Here is a 15,679-nt window from a genome sequence, read left to right on the forward strand (position 1 = left end):
TTCAGTAACCTTACACCTGGTGACATAGTTATGCGAATAACGACATTCACTCATTCTGTTGCTAGCCCATCTGAATTATTTCCTTTCTTCATTATGCAAAAAAACTCTTTTGTTTAAAAGCGTAAATATTATATGTATAAGAAATTTAGTATATGCCGAAATAATGAGATGAGTTATGAGATTTAAAGTTCGTCATAAAAGCTTAAATTTAAATTTTAGGCCTTTTGAAAAACAAGTTTTATGCTGCTTTGCATTTTTACATGCAAACCAAACGTGTACCCAAAATTTTACTTAATCTAGTTGCAAGATTCCACTTCACACACATGCATACATTGCAAGTTAAATTAAAACTTTTAAAACATTAAACAACTTTTATCCTAAAGTTTTTAAACTGACATGGTCACTAACACTATTATTAGAACTTATGACGGGATATTTACCATGTTTATTGAATTTGGTGAGTTTCCGATATTTCGGCACTGTTGCAAGCGCCATGATCACGGATTAACTGGAGTAAATGCGGGTGGGTGTTCACGAGCAGACAAATCGGTCTACCCGCTTTCTTGTTCGTTTCTTGCTGACACCGCTAACACCACTACCATTGTCACTTGTAACTCGGTTTAACTCTCGACACACAAAACTCACTGTGTCCGCTCGCGAACTTTTTTCTTTCTTGGCACTTTTTCTCCAGTTAATCCGTGATCATGGCGCTTGCAACAGTGCCGAAATATCGGAAACTCACCAAATTCAATAAACATGGTAAATATCCCGTCATAAGTTCTAATAATAGTTTTATCCTAAAGGTTTAATACTCACTTTAACTGAATTGATTTAGTGTAACCTTAATTTGTTAAGGTTTTTTATGGGGCAAAGGAAAAAGAGTAGATGCATCACCAGTAGGCAATTAGCGTTCATCGACAAAATAATGAATTATTACGATATCAGATTCGTATAAATTACGTTCTTATACATCAAAGAGGGGTTTATTTCCAAACTTTATAGTTCTAAAAATGTTGGTGATTTATTAAGTCATTTTGCAAATAAATTAAAGTAGCTTTTATTTATGCTGTATGATTAAAAATCCTGGTGTGACTTGAAACTATTAGAGCTTAACTCAGAATTTTTAGTTATTTTATAGAAAAGTATTTTTATTATCTCATAAACAGAGCCGTGTTATCCCTATGGCTAACTACAAATGCCTAAGGAACTAGTATACAGAGAGGCATCAGGCACCGCGAGAAGGGTGTGCTTAACTGCTCAAAGAGTGGCGGCGATGGCGCCAAAAAAATTAGGATCGCCTCTAATGAGTTTTCCTAGGGCGCTCTCGAGTTTAAATCCACGTCTATTCATGAAAGTAATTACATAACAATATTTTGCATGGTGTGTTAAAATAAACGACAAAAGGAAAGATTACTTTTAACCACCTTCAAAAAAGCTTTCCGTACAGGCGAAGATAGAGGGAACCATATGCGCTGAACTGATCAGGTCAAATCAGCTACAGGTAACCCTGTGTTAGACTGCGCCAGACAGTCCACAAACAGGGAAAGGTTGCGGAAGATCATGAGGAGAGCAGCATTCAATTTCAATACAAATACGGCCGACTTAATGTGTCAATGTACTAAAATAAGGGACGAGGTTCTCAAGTCGACCGACTGGTGACCGATTATTCGAAGACGTTTCAATCAATTTGGATCATTCTTTTTTTCCTATGGATTTTCTTGCTCGTTTTTCTCCATAGGAATCAACACTTTGGAACGAGCAAATAGCTTCACTAGAGGACTGACCGACAGACAAACATTTTGTTTTCAAAAGTGCCTTCTTGACCTATTTGAAATAAATAATTTTGACTTTGATTTTGTTTGAAATATTTACATGGTCATCAGGTCAGAATTTGACGATGGAATCCTAGCTAAATAGCGGAGAACTTTTAAAAGATTGTAGGGGTAAGTAGCACGTTTGTAATTTTTCTAAGTATTTTAAACCACTACAATTCAGTAATAGCATAGAGTCGATCTAATGATTTAACCGAGAGACAGTCGAAGGAACTCCTCAAAGATTTACAATAGTGACCCCGTGTTTGGACTTGAAGTGTTTCTGTTGATGAGAATTTTAAACATAGATGTAGTGTGATTATCATTAGGGTAACAGTAGCTGCCTGGTGTTTGGACTAAAATAATTGGTATTGATGAGAAGGTTGCACTCATGGTTCAATCTTGTATACCGGGTCTATACGTGTAAACACCTTTACAACTAGATTTTTTTTGAGGGGTTAGAATCATCCAGTGACTTCTCCCGCCTTGGGCTGAGTGTCAGACTCTTACTGACTAAAAACCACAGGGTATGATTGTCATTAAAGGCCTGATAATAAAGTATAATAGCATAAGAAATCCTCAACGGTTAAAAGTACCAGGTGTTGGTAGAATAAAATAATAATAAGATGTCAATTATCACACTTAATTTATTACATCAATAAATAATGAGAGTTTTTCTTTTGTTTAATGGTGGTAGTAGTGAGCGGGCGCAGCAACGTAGGCGGGAGCGGCCTTGACGAGCACGGGAGCGGCAGTGGGGGCGGTGTTGTGTACCACGGCGTTGAAGCCGCTGTGGTCGTCGGCGGAGTACTCCACAGTCCTGACGGAGCCGTCGGCTTCGTGGAAGGAGTACGAGCCCTTCACGACATCACCGTCGCGGGACTCCTGCTGGGACTTGTTGTCACCGGTGTGGCTGTCAGCTACGGAGTAGTTGTACTCGTATTTGGGGTGAGCCTGTGTCAGAAAAGAGTGATATTCAATGTCTGATAGTCGTAAAATCTATCAAATAACATATTGTATTGTTGACATATTAAACACTTACGTCGAACTCTTCAGCGCGGGCTACGACGGGGGCGGCGTGGTAGGCAACAGGGGCGGGAGCAGCGTGGTAGGCCACAGCGGGGGCGGCGTGGTAGGCCACAGCGGGGGCGGCGTGGTAGGCGACGGCAGGGGCGGCGTGGTAGGCCACAGCTGGGGCAGCGACGGCTACGCGTTGGGCTGGCTGGTCATGACGCACGATGTTTTGGGAAGAGACGGCAGCAGCTGAAGAGTAGTGAGCAGGAGCGGCCTTGTAGGCGACGGCAACGGGGGCGGCGTGGTAGGCGACAGCGGGAGCAGCGTGGTAGGCGACCTGCTGGGCGGGCTGGTCGTGGCGCACGATGTTCTGGGAGGAGACGGCGGCAGCAGACGAGTAGTGCACGGGGGCGGGCAGGAGACCAGCCTGGCACACCGCCACCAATCCACAGAGAGCTACGATCTGTAAATAATTTTATTTAATTAATATTCCTAAACCAGATTTTCGCATTACTAATATTTTTATTACATTTTATTAAAATTAATGGCAATTCATATGTAACTTGACTTACTTTGGAGAACATATTGTTTCACTTGCGATCAAACAATGAGTGATATATTTCAACTAAAATATTTAGTTTATATACTAGTCCGCACTAGTGCAAGTTCATGTAATACGAGTTGTAGAACGAGCTTATGGTGACCTTACTAGGTCGCACAAATTCGCGACTTGGACCATTCACTAATTGGCAATCTATTATTGATAGAAATAGTAGTCACTTATCACTTTAATTGTTAATAAATAATATTATAGTTTAATTTAGGTATATTTCTTCGGCAAAGTTATTTATGAATTTATTTACAAAAAAATTACATTGTATTTATAAAGCATAAAAGTAATAAGAAGCATTTAGCTTTTTAAGATGTTACATAATATTATCCTTTTTATTGAAATTAAAAATCTACAAAATTGCTGATTTTTATTATATTATCACGGATGGAAAGAAGAATCCTAACTTATATGCTTTGAAGAAATAGAGCTTGTGTTTTTCATCTTGATTCAGCTAGAATATAATTGTCTCAGGTTATTATACCTATATTATATGTATAATGTGTTCCTATACATGATTTTTGTAAGTGCTGTGTTAGACTAGTGGCCGTTTTCACCAATTTCTCTTGAATATAAAAACACCCTAGACCTAAGATACTCTTTATGACATTTTAGTTTTTACCAAACTACAAGTAACACGTAACGGCAAGGACATAGTTAAGATGCTTTTTACACGTTGCTCCAGTTTCCTTTACGAAACGACTCTAAACTAAGAGGTGGTTTGGAGGTGGTTGGTGAAATTGGTAAAAGTACTTAACATGTTTTCAAAGTGCCAATAGGCAGGTTCGTTTAGTGGATTAGGAAAGGATTTCTTGTAGATTTCGATTTCGAATTCTCTGGGAGTACCACGGAGGCTTGACTTGTACAATATTAATAGTTTGCATGCTGGTTACAGGCAGGGTGGTTATGAGTGGAACTCGATTGCAGCTTAATGAGGGAAGAAATTCGCTTCGATGTGCTTGGCTTCTATGCCTATTTTCTATGCTTCTATATTTCTGAATTTATAAAAGTTCGCGAAATAAGTATGTACATAGTAAAAGTGAATTAGTATATCTAAGAAATTATTAATTAACATCTGTCTGATATCTCTGATTTGTAATATAGAGACGTGAATACTTGGCCTATTTTGGCTCCAAATCAAGAGACGCGTAATGTAAATGTTTAGAAAAGGTTTATTATTTTTTTGGTTTTATTTTTTCCGTGTATTATTATTTTTCTTAAAAAGTTTTATATTTTTTTGCTTTCTTTTGGCCATTCATTTTTTATTATTATGCCTGTCTCGTTGAAACAATAATTACATTCACGACTGCCAAATGTAGGGCCTCGGGTTTGTTTCCTGAGTCATGCTCAATGTTGTTCCCCATTATTGTCATTAGAGAATACTAAGTAGTAGTATTGAAAAATATTAAGTAATACATAGAATTCGGCATTGTATCCGAAGTATGGCTATAATAACTAATGAAATATTGGTGATAGATGTATGTACAATTGTATGTACATCTTTACTCAACTCTTTGTGAAAAATATTGTGATGTTAATAGGGTAGATGAATATTTTTTTATTTCAATGTCTGACTTGTAGGTTATTTTAAAGAGTTAGACACATATTTTTATTTTCTAATGGTAACAAATACTTTCGAAGATAATTATAATACGCTTTGAAATATCGCATGACGCCACTACGTATAAACTTAGTACGTTTATACGTAGAAATGACCCTTTTGCTCCGACTCCTAACTTTTGATTCGTTATATCTAAGTTTTGTAATGTAGTAATTTTTCATTACCTAACTGACGGACTAAATAGACTTTTAATTTTCATACCCTATCATCATCCCTCTTGTATTTCAGTTATTGTTTATTATTACGTAAACAACAAACCACCCGTTCCTACTCTCTTAAATGTATTCTTTATCCTACTTTTGTTTTGGTCTTCTTCGTTTGTCTCTATCTCATTTGTAAAAGGAGGGTTTACTCCAGGATATTATGGAACGACGACAGTAAAAACTTTGAAACAAATGCATGAAGGGGGTGGAGTTTATACCAAGAGGATTTTTTTAAATATTTTTTGTCGGTCTCTTGAACATGCTTAGATTTTTATGTTGGTAGAATAAAATAATAAAAAGATGTCAATTATCACACTTAATTTATTATATCAATAAATAATGAGAGTTTTTCTTTTGTTTAATGGTGGTAGTAGTGAGCGGGCGCAGCAACGTAGGCGGGAGCGGCCTTGACGAGCACGGGAGCGGCAGTGGGGGCGGTGTTGTGTACCACGGCGTTGAAGCCGCTGTGGTCGTCGGCGGAGTACTCCACAGTCCTGACGGAGCCGTCGGCTTCGTGGAAGGAGTACGAGCCCTTCACGACATCACCGTCGCGGGACTCCTGCTGGGACTTGTTGTCACCGGTGTGGCTGTCAGCTACGGAGTAGTTGTACTCGTATTTGGGGTGAGCCTGTATCAGGAAAGAGTGATATTTAAAATGTGATTGTTGAAAAATCTATTAAATAACATAATTATTGTATTATTGGCATAATAAACACTTACGTCGAACTCTTCAGCGCGGGCAACGACGGGAGCGGCGTGGTAGGCAACAGGGGCGGGAGCAGCGTGGTAGGCCACAGCGGGGGCGGCGTGGTAGGCGACGGCAGGGGCGGCGTGGTAGGCCACAGCGGGGGCAGCGACGGCTACGCGTTGGGCTGGCTGGTCATGACGCACGATGTTTTGGGAAGATACGGCAGCAGCTGAAGAGTAGTGAGCAGGAGCGGCCTTGTAGGCGACGGCAACGGGGGCGGCGTGGTAGGCGACAGCGGGAGCCGCGTGGTAGGCGACCTGCTGGGCGGGCTGGTCGTGGCGCACGATGTTCTGGGAGGAGACAGCGGCAGCAGAGGAGTAGTGCACGGGGGCGGGCAGGAGACCAGCCTGGCACACCGCCACCAATCCACAGAGAGCTACGATCTGTAAATAATTCGGTTTTATTAATGTTTTGAACTGGTTATTCGTACTACTAATATTTTTTATTAAATTTTATTTAAATTAATGGCAGTTCATATGTAGATTGACTTACTTTGGAGAACATATTGTTTCACTTGCGATCAAACAATGAGTGATATATTTCAACTAAAATATTTAGTTTATATACTAGTCCGCACTAGTGCAAGTTCATGTAATACGAGTTGTAGAACGAGCTTATGGTGACCTTACTAGGTCGCACAAATTCGCGACTTGGACCATTCACTAATTGGCAATCTATTATTGGTAGACAGTTTTATTTAGATAAGTGTATTATTTATACTTTCTTCAATATAATATCAATGGGATTTTCAATAAAGAAAATAACATAAAAATTAGGAAAAAATATGTATTACGTGTAAATTGTAAGATTAGCATTTACCTAAGTTTTTAAATTGATATCATTAACTTGAGACGATAAGAGATACGACAAAATGGTTAATCAGTTTGAATGGTAAAGCTTTTGTACTTTTTATTATCAGAATTTGAAATATTGAGTAGGTATTACCAGTGCCATGGCAGATGGTTTTAAGGGTGCTATTCCACCAGAGATGTGCTATGTAGACATGCTACGAAGATGTATTAGCTAAGCTGTGATACTATAATGTGGCCGTATCCACTGATACTAAGCTATGTAGCTATGCGAGTAACATGAGCTATGAAGATGCGCAGATTGAGTAAGCGATTTATCGATAATAGGGAAATCATCCATAGCATGCATCCTTCCTTATAAAAACATCTTAGCGAGTCCGTTTTCACCAGTCAATAAATATGATTGGTGGAAGCCAAACGCATCCATAGCAATGTAGCATAGCACATGTCTGGAGAAAAAGCAGCCTTAAAGTATAAAATAGATAGGTACACTGGTACATAAAGGCATGATTTCTTAGTAGTTATCTGTCTTCCGTAATTTACTTCTACTAACTGTATGTCTCCAATAAAATAGTGTGGTAAATAGTTATAAAATAAAGTCGCTTTCTCTGTCCCTATTTCCCTTTGTATGCTTAAATCTTTAAAACTACGCAACGGATTCTGATGCGGTTTTTTTAATAGATAGAGTGATTCAAGAGGAAGGTTTATAAGTATGAATAATACATGCATATTATATCACCATTGCACCCATGCGAGGCTGAGGCGGGTCGCTAGATAAGATTAAAAGTGTGTAACAAAATCAAATCAATCTGTCGTCAGGAAAAGCATGAAATTCATATGACTTAATATGACTAACCCAACGGATCAAGCTAAATGAAACAGTTTAAAATGTAAAAAATATATATTAATAATAAAGATTGGTAAGTGTCGCTAATGAAATTTAATATCGTAAGATGAATAATAGACTCGAAATGTCAATTAATGTTCCCTAATAATTTTAATAATTATCTACGCCCTAAAAGAACTTAGATTAACTGTCACAATGCATCAAATTACTACTTATTGTTGTCAAGAGAAAGGGTGCCCAAAACGTAGGTAGAATTGCCACATTGAATGGCTGAGTTTGTCCTTTGCCCAAGGTGTCAAGCCTCTCGGTTTTCTCAAGTATCAACCACCCTCTTGAAATTCAATATCTTTGTGAAGAAAATATCTTGTGCACTTGTACCCTATGGCCCAATAGTTTCAACTCCAAACGGTTCGAAAATACTTTCGTTGTTTAAGGTTCTCACCAGTCACAGTGCAGCATGGCTTAATAAAACATTATATATTAATCTCATTTCGTTGATACAGGGTAACCGGGAGCGACTGTTGAATACTTTGAATACTTTTTCCATTTTTAAATATCTCATCGGTAGAGTAAGTACGACTGTCGAATTAGGTGCCTCGAGCTCAATTAACCAGTTAGGAAAAAATCCGAGTGTTCCCGTTGTTCAACATTCTTAATAAGCTCTCCAATTATGTCGTTACCCCTTCTGATTGTACATACAAAGATGTTTACTTATGTTATTTTAATTTACTTTTTCAAAAGTTTCGAAAGTGCATAAATGAAAAAGAAAATTCTTGTGAAATAATTTTATTTGATAAATATGATTAAAGTAATTTTTGGCTTAGTGGTGGATGTAGTGAGCAGGGGCAGCGACGTAGGCGGGAGCGGCCTTGACGAGCACGGGAGCGGCAGTGGGGGCGGTGTTGTGTACCACGGCGTTGAAGCCGCTGTGGTCGTCGGCGGAGTACTCCACAGTCCTGACGGAGCCGTCGGCTTCGTGGAAGGAGTACGAGCCCTTCACGACATCACCGTCGCGGGACTCCTGCTGGGACTTGTTGTCACCGGTGTGGCTGTCAGCTACGGAGTAGTTGTACTCGTATTTGGGGTGAGCCTGTGATAGAAAAAGTTATAATATTAGTGTCTGATAGTTGTAAAATTTATTAGGTGCAGTAACATTACAATATGTGTAATGTTGAACCAATAAACACTTACGTCGAACTCTTCAGCGCGGGCTACGACGGGAGCGGCGTGGTAGGCGACAGCGGGAGCGGCCTTGTAGGCGACGGCAACGGGGGCGGCGTGGTAGGCGACAGCGGGAGCCGCGTGGTAGGCGACCTGCTGGGCGGGCTGGTCGTGGCGCACGATGTTCTGGGAGGAGACAGCGGCAGCAGAGGAGTAGTGCACGGGGGCGGGCAGGAGACCAGCCTGGCACACCGCCACCAATCCGCAAAGAGCTACGATCTGAAAGATTCATATTTAATATTGAATGAAAATACTTTGCTGATATATAGAAATATTTTTAATGACTATGAGCGGTAACCATTGAACTTTAATATTTTCTTAATTTAAAGACTTACTTTGGAAAACATTTTGATAGTTCTAGTTCAGTGTGCAAATGCTTAATGATATGTTTGTTTTATCGCTATTAGTTTTTATACTTGTTGACAATTAGCAAAGTGTAGGCTGCAAAGGTTGTTAGACTAGATTTTTGCAACCTCGCTTTTGGTCTCATAGTTTTGTGACCCCCATTCACTTAAAAGCTTTCAAAAACTCGAAAGTCCTAGTTGCAAAATAGTAAGTATTCAACTTAATAATTATTAATTGTTTTTATTTAAATAAACAAATGTTCATTAAGATATCATAGAGCGCTTTTTTTTTAATTTTTTTTAAGTACCTATTATTTAATTATTAAATTTGCTGGTTAACTGAATAAAAAAGCAAAAAAAAATGACTATGCATATTATGTGTATGTGTACTCATTTTTTCTTCGGTTTGTTACTTTTGTGTCAAAAAAGAAGCCAAATAATTTTATCTTGCGAAAATTGCATGAAAATATTTTTGGAATGTTTGAGTGGCACATTGTAAGGGATACTATAACCTGTCAATACTGTGAACAGTTAAGATTTTGGGTGTTTTTCCACCAGCGATGTGCTATGTATGATACGTTGTTGTGGAAGCGTTTAATTTCCACCAATCTAATTCATTAGTACACATAGCTTAGCACTGGTGGAAATTCGGAGTTATGTTTTTTATATAATTATGGAAAGATGCGTGTTATGAATGTGTTTTATGGGTGTATGCTATAGATGTGTGCTCTAGATGCGTGCTATCGATGTTCGCTATGGACGGCTTTCCTACTATCAATACATCGTAATTATACTCGAGCTGTGCATCTTACTCGCAAAGCTACATAACTTAATCAGTGGAAAAGGTCACATAGGATCACAGCTTAGCTATTAAATATTCGTAGCATATCTATATAGTACATCTCTGTTGGAAAAACACCCTTATGTTTGGAATCAAGAGCATTAATGGACGGAATGAACGGTGTAGCACCATTAGTTGTGCCGCTAGTGTCCTATTAGTTAATAACCCAGTTGGGTTATCAACTAAACTATCTCACCTAAATGTAACCTAGTAGGCATTATGCTGCATACAAGGTTTAGATACTTTTCTTTCTATTTTGATTTTGTATTCACATTATGTCTTGCCGTAATTACAAGTTTTACGAGCTTTAGGTGTAATGGTGTAAAACTTTTCATCGTAGTATTAATTTACAAGTAGGTAACCTGCAGGTAGGTTTACTTTCCTTTAGAAATATTATGCTTAACCTCTTGTATGTATAAGACAGAACGACAGATATAAGACAAAATAAAAAATACATTGTGTCTCGAGTGGATCCACGTTTTGGGTACACGACGGGTTAATTACTACTTTGTTTAGTAGGCTTTGCTATCAATAATGACTATGAAATATATCATTAAAGGTATAGTACCTGACGCTTCTACAGCTCTATATAGCTTACTAGCTACTTCCGCGCGGTTTCACTCGCTTTGATCGGCTCCTTTTAGTCATAGCGTGATGTTTTATAGCCTATAGCCTTCCTCGATAAATGCACTATCCAACACAAAAAGAATTATTCAAATCGGACTAGTACTTCCAGAGATAAACGCGTTAAAACAACCAAACAAACAAACTCTTCAGCTTTATAACTAGCTACTTCCGCGCGGTTTCACCCACTCTGCTCGGCTCCTATTGGTCATAGCGTGATGTTTTATAGCCTATAGCCTTCCTCGATAAATGCACTATCCAACACAAAAAGAATTATTCAATTCGGACCGCGTTCAAACAATCAATCAAACAAACTCTTCAGCTTTATATTAGTATACGAGTAGATATATAAAATTCTCGTGTCACAGTTTTCGTTGCCATACTCCTCCGAAACGGCTACCGATTTTGATGATTTTTTTTGTGCTTATCGGTATCTATGAGAATCGGCCAACATCTATTTTTCATCCTCCTAAATGTTAGGGGTAGTACAACCCTCTAAATTATTTAATTTTTCGCGGACGAAATCGCGGGCTGTAGCTAGTATTAGTGTAGATGTACAACTCACCACTTTATTTACCACATCAAATTTAGTTACGTTTGTCTATAAACAAACAGCATTGGATGTATTCATTAGTCATCTTTATCAAATAATGACACAAACTTGTTTTGGTACAAATAAACACATGTTACCTATCACAACTTCTAAAACTCGCCCCAGTTTTACTAATCTTTTGAAACACTTTCGCAATAATCACTCATAATGTTAGAGGTGCGTTGTGAACCTATGGTTTTGAAAATCGATTCATTACATATTATCTATCAAATCTAATTGATTAATATGTAAAACTTATTTTTTTCATTGATTATATGTTTTTCATTTGCTTACCAAAATCGAAAAAAAGGAAAATGTTCTATAATAGGTAATTGAAAATGCAAATGTAATTTAGAATTGTACTGGTTTTGTATTTCGTACAAAAATAATAACAATTTACAACATTACTTAAGTATAACTTTTTGGTACATTAGTGGTGGTAGTACTTGAGGGCAGGGGCAGCCTTTACAAGCAGGGGCGCAGCTTTGATTTGGACTGGGGCAGCAGTGGGGGCGGAGTTGTGCACAACCGCGTTGAAACCGTTGTGGTCATCAGCGGTGTACTCTACAGTTCTGATGGAGCCATCAGCTTCTTGGAAAGAGTAAGATCCCTTCACAACATCACCATCACGAGACTCCTGCTGGGACTTGTTGTCGCCAGTGTGGCCATCAGCAACCGAGTATGTGTACTCATACTTGGGATAGGCGACCTCTTCTTGTTGAGCGACCAGTTTGGCAACTGGGGCAGCGTGGTAGGCGACGGGGGCTGGGGCAGCATGGTAGGCGACCGGGGCGGGGGCAGCGTGGTAGGCGACAGCAGCGGGGGCTGCGTGGTAGGCAACGTGAGCAGGAGCAGCGTTTTGGGCAGACTGGTCGTGACGCACGATGTTCTGGGAGGAGACAGCGGCAGCAGAGGAGTAGTGAGCAGGTGCGGCGTGGTAGGCCACGGAAGGAGCGGCGTGGTAAGCCACAGGAGCGGCGACGGCAAGCTTGGCTACAGGAGCGGCATATGCGAGCTTAGCCACGGGAGCAGCCTGGGCCTGGTCGTGACGGACGATGCTCTGAGAAGAAACTGCTTCAGCAGGGGAGTAGTGGGCAGGCGCAGCCAGGAGACCAGCCTGGGCCGCAGCCACGAAAGCGCAGAGTGCTACCACCTGAAAGAAAATAATTTATTAATAACCACTGAATATTGTAACTATCGTATTCCACACATGATTTTTTATTTTAAACTTACTTTGGTGAACATGTTGTTTCTTTTGTGATCAAAAGGTGAAATGATAATCCAAATATCTAAGCTTAGCTATTTATAATACACAACATTGCGTATTACCAAATTCTAGTGTAAGTAGTGGAAGTTGTCAAACAGGCTGTACGCGACCTTGCTTCAGGTTATAAATGGTACACTAATCAATCCACTCACTGAGGGCACATCGCCGATTGCGAGAAATTTCACAAGTCATATGTCATTTTATCTGTGTCAGGTTAAATTTTTGAGGCCTATACATACTTGAAAGCTTTTGCAAATGTTTATTACCAGTAGGTAGTAGGTAGGTAGGTAGGTAGAGTAGTTTTAGTAAATCAATAATATAAAAAAGCTTCAAGTAAATAAACGTTTATAAAGTTAAATAATTCTAATATACACTTTAGTGGGTATAATATACATAATATGAGATTTGGCGAAATAAAATTAGTAACAAGTCATTCGGCGTCATAAGTACGACTCAGCATTCTTATTCAGTTCCGACAGACAATCAGTATTCTCAGAAATGTACTAAATATTCAAAGGAGACGGCGCCCTAGATTGGCGATGTATTAAAAAGTGCCAAATTTAAACTAGTCTTAAACGACGAGCATGCATGAAAAGACTAATGACTGTTGATGTAGCGACAAAGGTATGCAAGAATCGTAGCACAGGTACTTTGGAACTCGTTTGTGGTCCATGGTCTCTGGGAAACAAATGTCAGTTATATAATATTATTTAAAGAATTAATTTGTGTTTAATTAGTTACTGTATGTGCATGCTCGGTAAATGAGTCTTGGGTTTGGTTTCCAGATCGGTGTAACTTTTTTGTCAGTATAATAACCTCTCAGTATATTAATGGATAAAATAAATGACGATGAAGTAGATTACTGTTCGGTATGTGTAGTTTGATCAATGCCTTTAAAATGTAGAACAAATCCCATCAAAAACATCCTGTAAAAAACCCAAGTCTCGCAGCTCAGTCTTTCTACCGTCAAAAGTTGTGAGATCCATGTAATACCAAGTCGGTTAATCTATTTAGTGTCTACTTGAAGGACCTTCTGTCTTAAGTTATTACATAAGTTATTATCATGCCAATATTAAAAATATTTAACGTTTTAAACAAATAGATCGACTTGGACATCGACAGGTTTCTTGCTTTATCCACAACCGTATTATAGGGGGTCGAAAAAGGCCCGAATTGCTTCGAGAAAAGGATGGTACGGCCGTGCCGCTTTTTTTTTGCTCGACTTGGGGGGGGCACTGCCGTGCCCCCAGATGATGATCACTTGATTACTGAAATTAATATTACGAATCTAACCTCAGTCAGGAAATCTGTGAAATATATTTGATGTGTCTCTTTCAACTTTACTTCATTTATCGTGTTGGACTGTGAGAATCTCAATGAAAAAAATAAATAATTATACCTTCTGAATCATTCAGTTTCAAAGTTGTATTTAATTAATTAGTGTTCTTTAAGTGAAAATATCGAAAATCTTCGTTTTAATAAATCAGCTAATATTTATATTATGTTAAGAAAATGTTCTACTTAAACTTTAGATCTTATTTAATTTTGTTTATGAAGTTTTACTAATAAATAAAAGATAAATAAATTAAACGATAAAAAATCTGTAGGAAATTATGGTTACTTTTTTTATGAAACAAGCCGGTAATCGAGCAGACGTATTACCTGATGGTAAGCAATCGCCGCCGCCCATGGACACTTGAAACACCAGAGGCGTTACAAGTGCGTTGCCGGCTTTTTGGGAGTTAGGAATTTAAGGGTTATTGTTCGGGAATCGGGGGTTGGTTGGGATTCGGCCGTGTCCTAAGTATGAAAAGGTGGTTCTTTATACTACTTTTATTCAGATTAATGGATGGTGAGTCATATGATGTTGGGTTGAAATAGTTATCGAAAAACTTGCCTACTGTAAGGTTACGTGAAATGTCACATCAATGGTAAAATTTGTTCAAGCATCCATAGTTTATGTATAACGTTACATTTCGTGCATACTTGTGAAATAACTTTTCCATTATTCTGCTGCGAATAAAAGGAGGGATTTCCATTACAAATATCAGTAAAAAATATAAAGAATATTTTTTGTGATCTTATTCATATATTGCAATAAATATAATTAACAATCAACATTATTTTGTAGACAGAAGTAATGCGATGTTTTAATGGTGGATGTAGTGAGCAGGGGCAGCGACGTAGGCGGGAGCGGCCTTGACGAGCACGGGAGCGGCAGTGGGGGCGGTGTTGTGTACCACGGCGTTGAAGCCGCTGTGGTCGTCGGCGGAGTACTCCACAGTCCTGACGGAGCCGTCGGCTTCGTGGAAGGAGTACGAGCCCTTCACGACATCACCGTCGCGGGACTCCTGCTGGGACTTGTTGTCACCGGTGTGGCTGTCAGCTACGGAGTAGTTGTACTCGTATTTGGGGTGAGCCTGTGTCAGAAAGAGTTATAATTAGTGTCTGATAGTTGTAAAATCTATTAAATAATAGATTGTAATGTTAACACAATCAACACTTACGTCGAACTCTTCAGCGCGGGCTACGACGGGGGCGGCGTGGTAGGCGACGGCAGGGGCAGCGTGGTAGGCCACAGCGGGGGCAGCGACGGCTACGCGTTGGGCTGGCTGGTCATGACGTACGATGTTTTGGGAAGAGACGACAGCAGCTGAAGAGTAGTGAGCAGGAGCGGCCTTGTAGGCGACGGCGACGGGAGCGGCGTGGTAGGCGACGGCAACGGGGGCGGCGTGGTAGGCGACCTGCTGGGCGGGCTGGTCGTGGCGCACGATGTTCTGGGAGGAGACAGCGGCAGCAGACGAGTAGTGCACGGGGGCGGGCAGGAGACCAGCCTGGCACACCGCCACCAATCCGCAAAGAGCTACGATCTAAGATTTTTTCGTTTAATTTAAATGTATCATAAAATCAAATCCAAGTCAGACAGTCCAATTTAGAATAATACTTACTTTAGAGAACATGTTGATATGTCTACTGTGTTCAATCGGTGACTGATATCTAGGACCAATTATTCTATAGTTTTATACTTACTGGATTACTATGGCACTGAACGAGACCAATAAAACGACCTTGCTCTTGTGTGTTTAGACAACGTTGATATGATACATTCACCCAATTACTTTCATTC

The 15,679-nt window shown here is 39.4% G+C and overlaps 3 protein-coding genes across 5 annotated transcripts in view; 1 reads left to right on the forward strand and 2 right to left on the reverse strand.

Moving 5' to 3' along the window:
- Positions 1–15,679, forward strand: part of LOC118262024 (cuticle protein 7-like) — a 93,276-nt gene that overhangs the window by 64,216 nt on the left and 13,381 nt on the right. The gene's annotated exons all lie outside the window — the stretch shown is intronic.
- On the reverse strand, positions 2,441–15,591 carry LOC118261737 (cuticle protein 7-like). 3 transcript variants are annotated; one of them, XM_050701679.1, is made up of 3 exons: positions 15,501–15,545; positions 2,854–3,288; positions 2,441–2,765 (listed from the first exon to the last, which is right to left on the reverse strand). In XM_050701679.1, exons 1-3 carry the CDS (start codon positions 15,510–15,512, stop codon positions 2,496–2,498), a joined length of 717 nt encoding a protein of 238 aa, XP_050557636.1. In that variant the 5' UTR covers positions 15,513–15,545; the 3' UTR covers positions 2,441–2,495. The 3 variants fall into 3 exon arrangements, with proteins under 3 accessions (XP_050557636.1, XP_035428578.2, XP_035457852.2); XM_035572685.2 differs by lacking the exon at positions 15,501–15,545 and adding an exon at positions 3,398–3,457; XM_035601959.2 differs by lacking the exons at positions 2,441–2,765; positions 2,854–3,288 and adding exons at positions 14,613–14,972; positions 15,060–15,422 and having other exon boundaries at positions 15,501–15,591.
- LOC118261738 (uncharacterized) lies at positions 5,563–12,639 on the reverse strand. The gene is made up of 8 exons (XM_050701149.1): positions 12,519–12,639; positions 11,719–12,438; positions 10,129–10,220; positions 9,220–9,241; positions 8,855–9,103; positions 8,517–8,753; positions 5,980–6,297; positions 5,563–5,887 (listed from the first exon to the last, which is right to left on the reverse strand). The coding sequence occupies exons 1-8, from the start codon at positions 12,528–12,530 to the stop codon at positions 5,618–5,620; spliced, it is 1,920 nt and encodes a 639-aa protein (XP_050557106.1). The 5' UTR covers positions 12,531–12,639; the 3' UTR covers positions 5,563–5,617.

The sequence above is a fragment of the Spodoptera frugiperda genome, chromosome 20 (genome assembly GCF_023101765.2).
Source record: "Spodoptera frugiperda isolate SF20-4 chromosome 20, AGI-APGP_CSIRO_Sfru_2.0, whole genome shotgun sequence".
Classification (NCBI taxonomy): Eukaryota; Metazoa; Arthropoda; class Insecta; order Lepidoptera; family Noctuidae; genus Spodoptera; species Spodoptera frugiperda.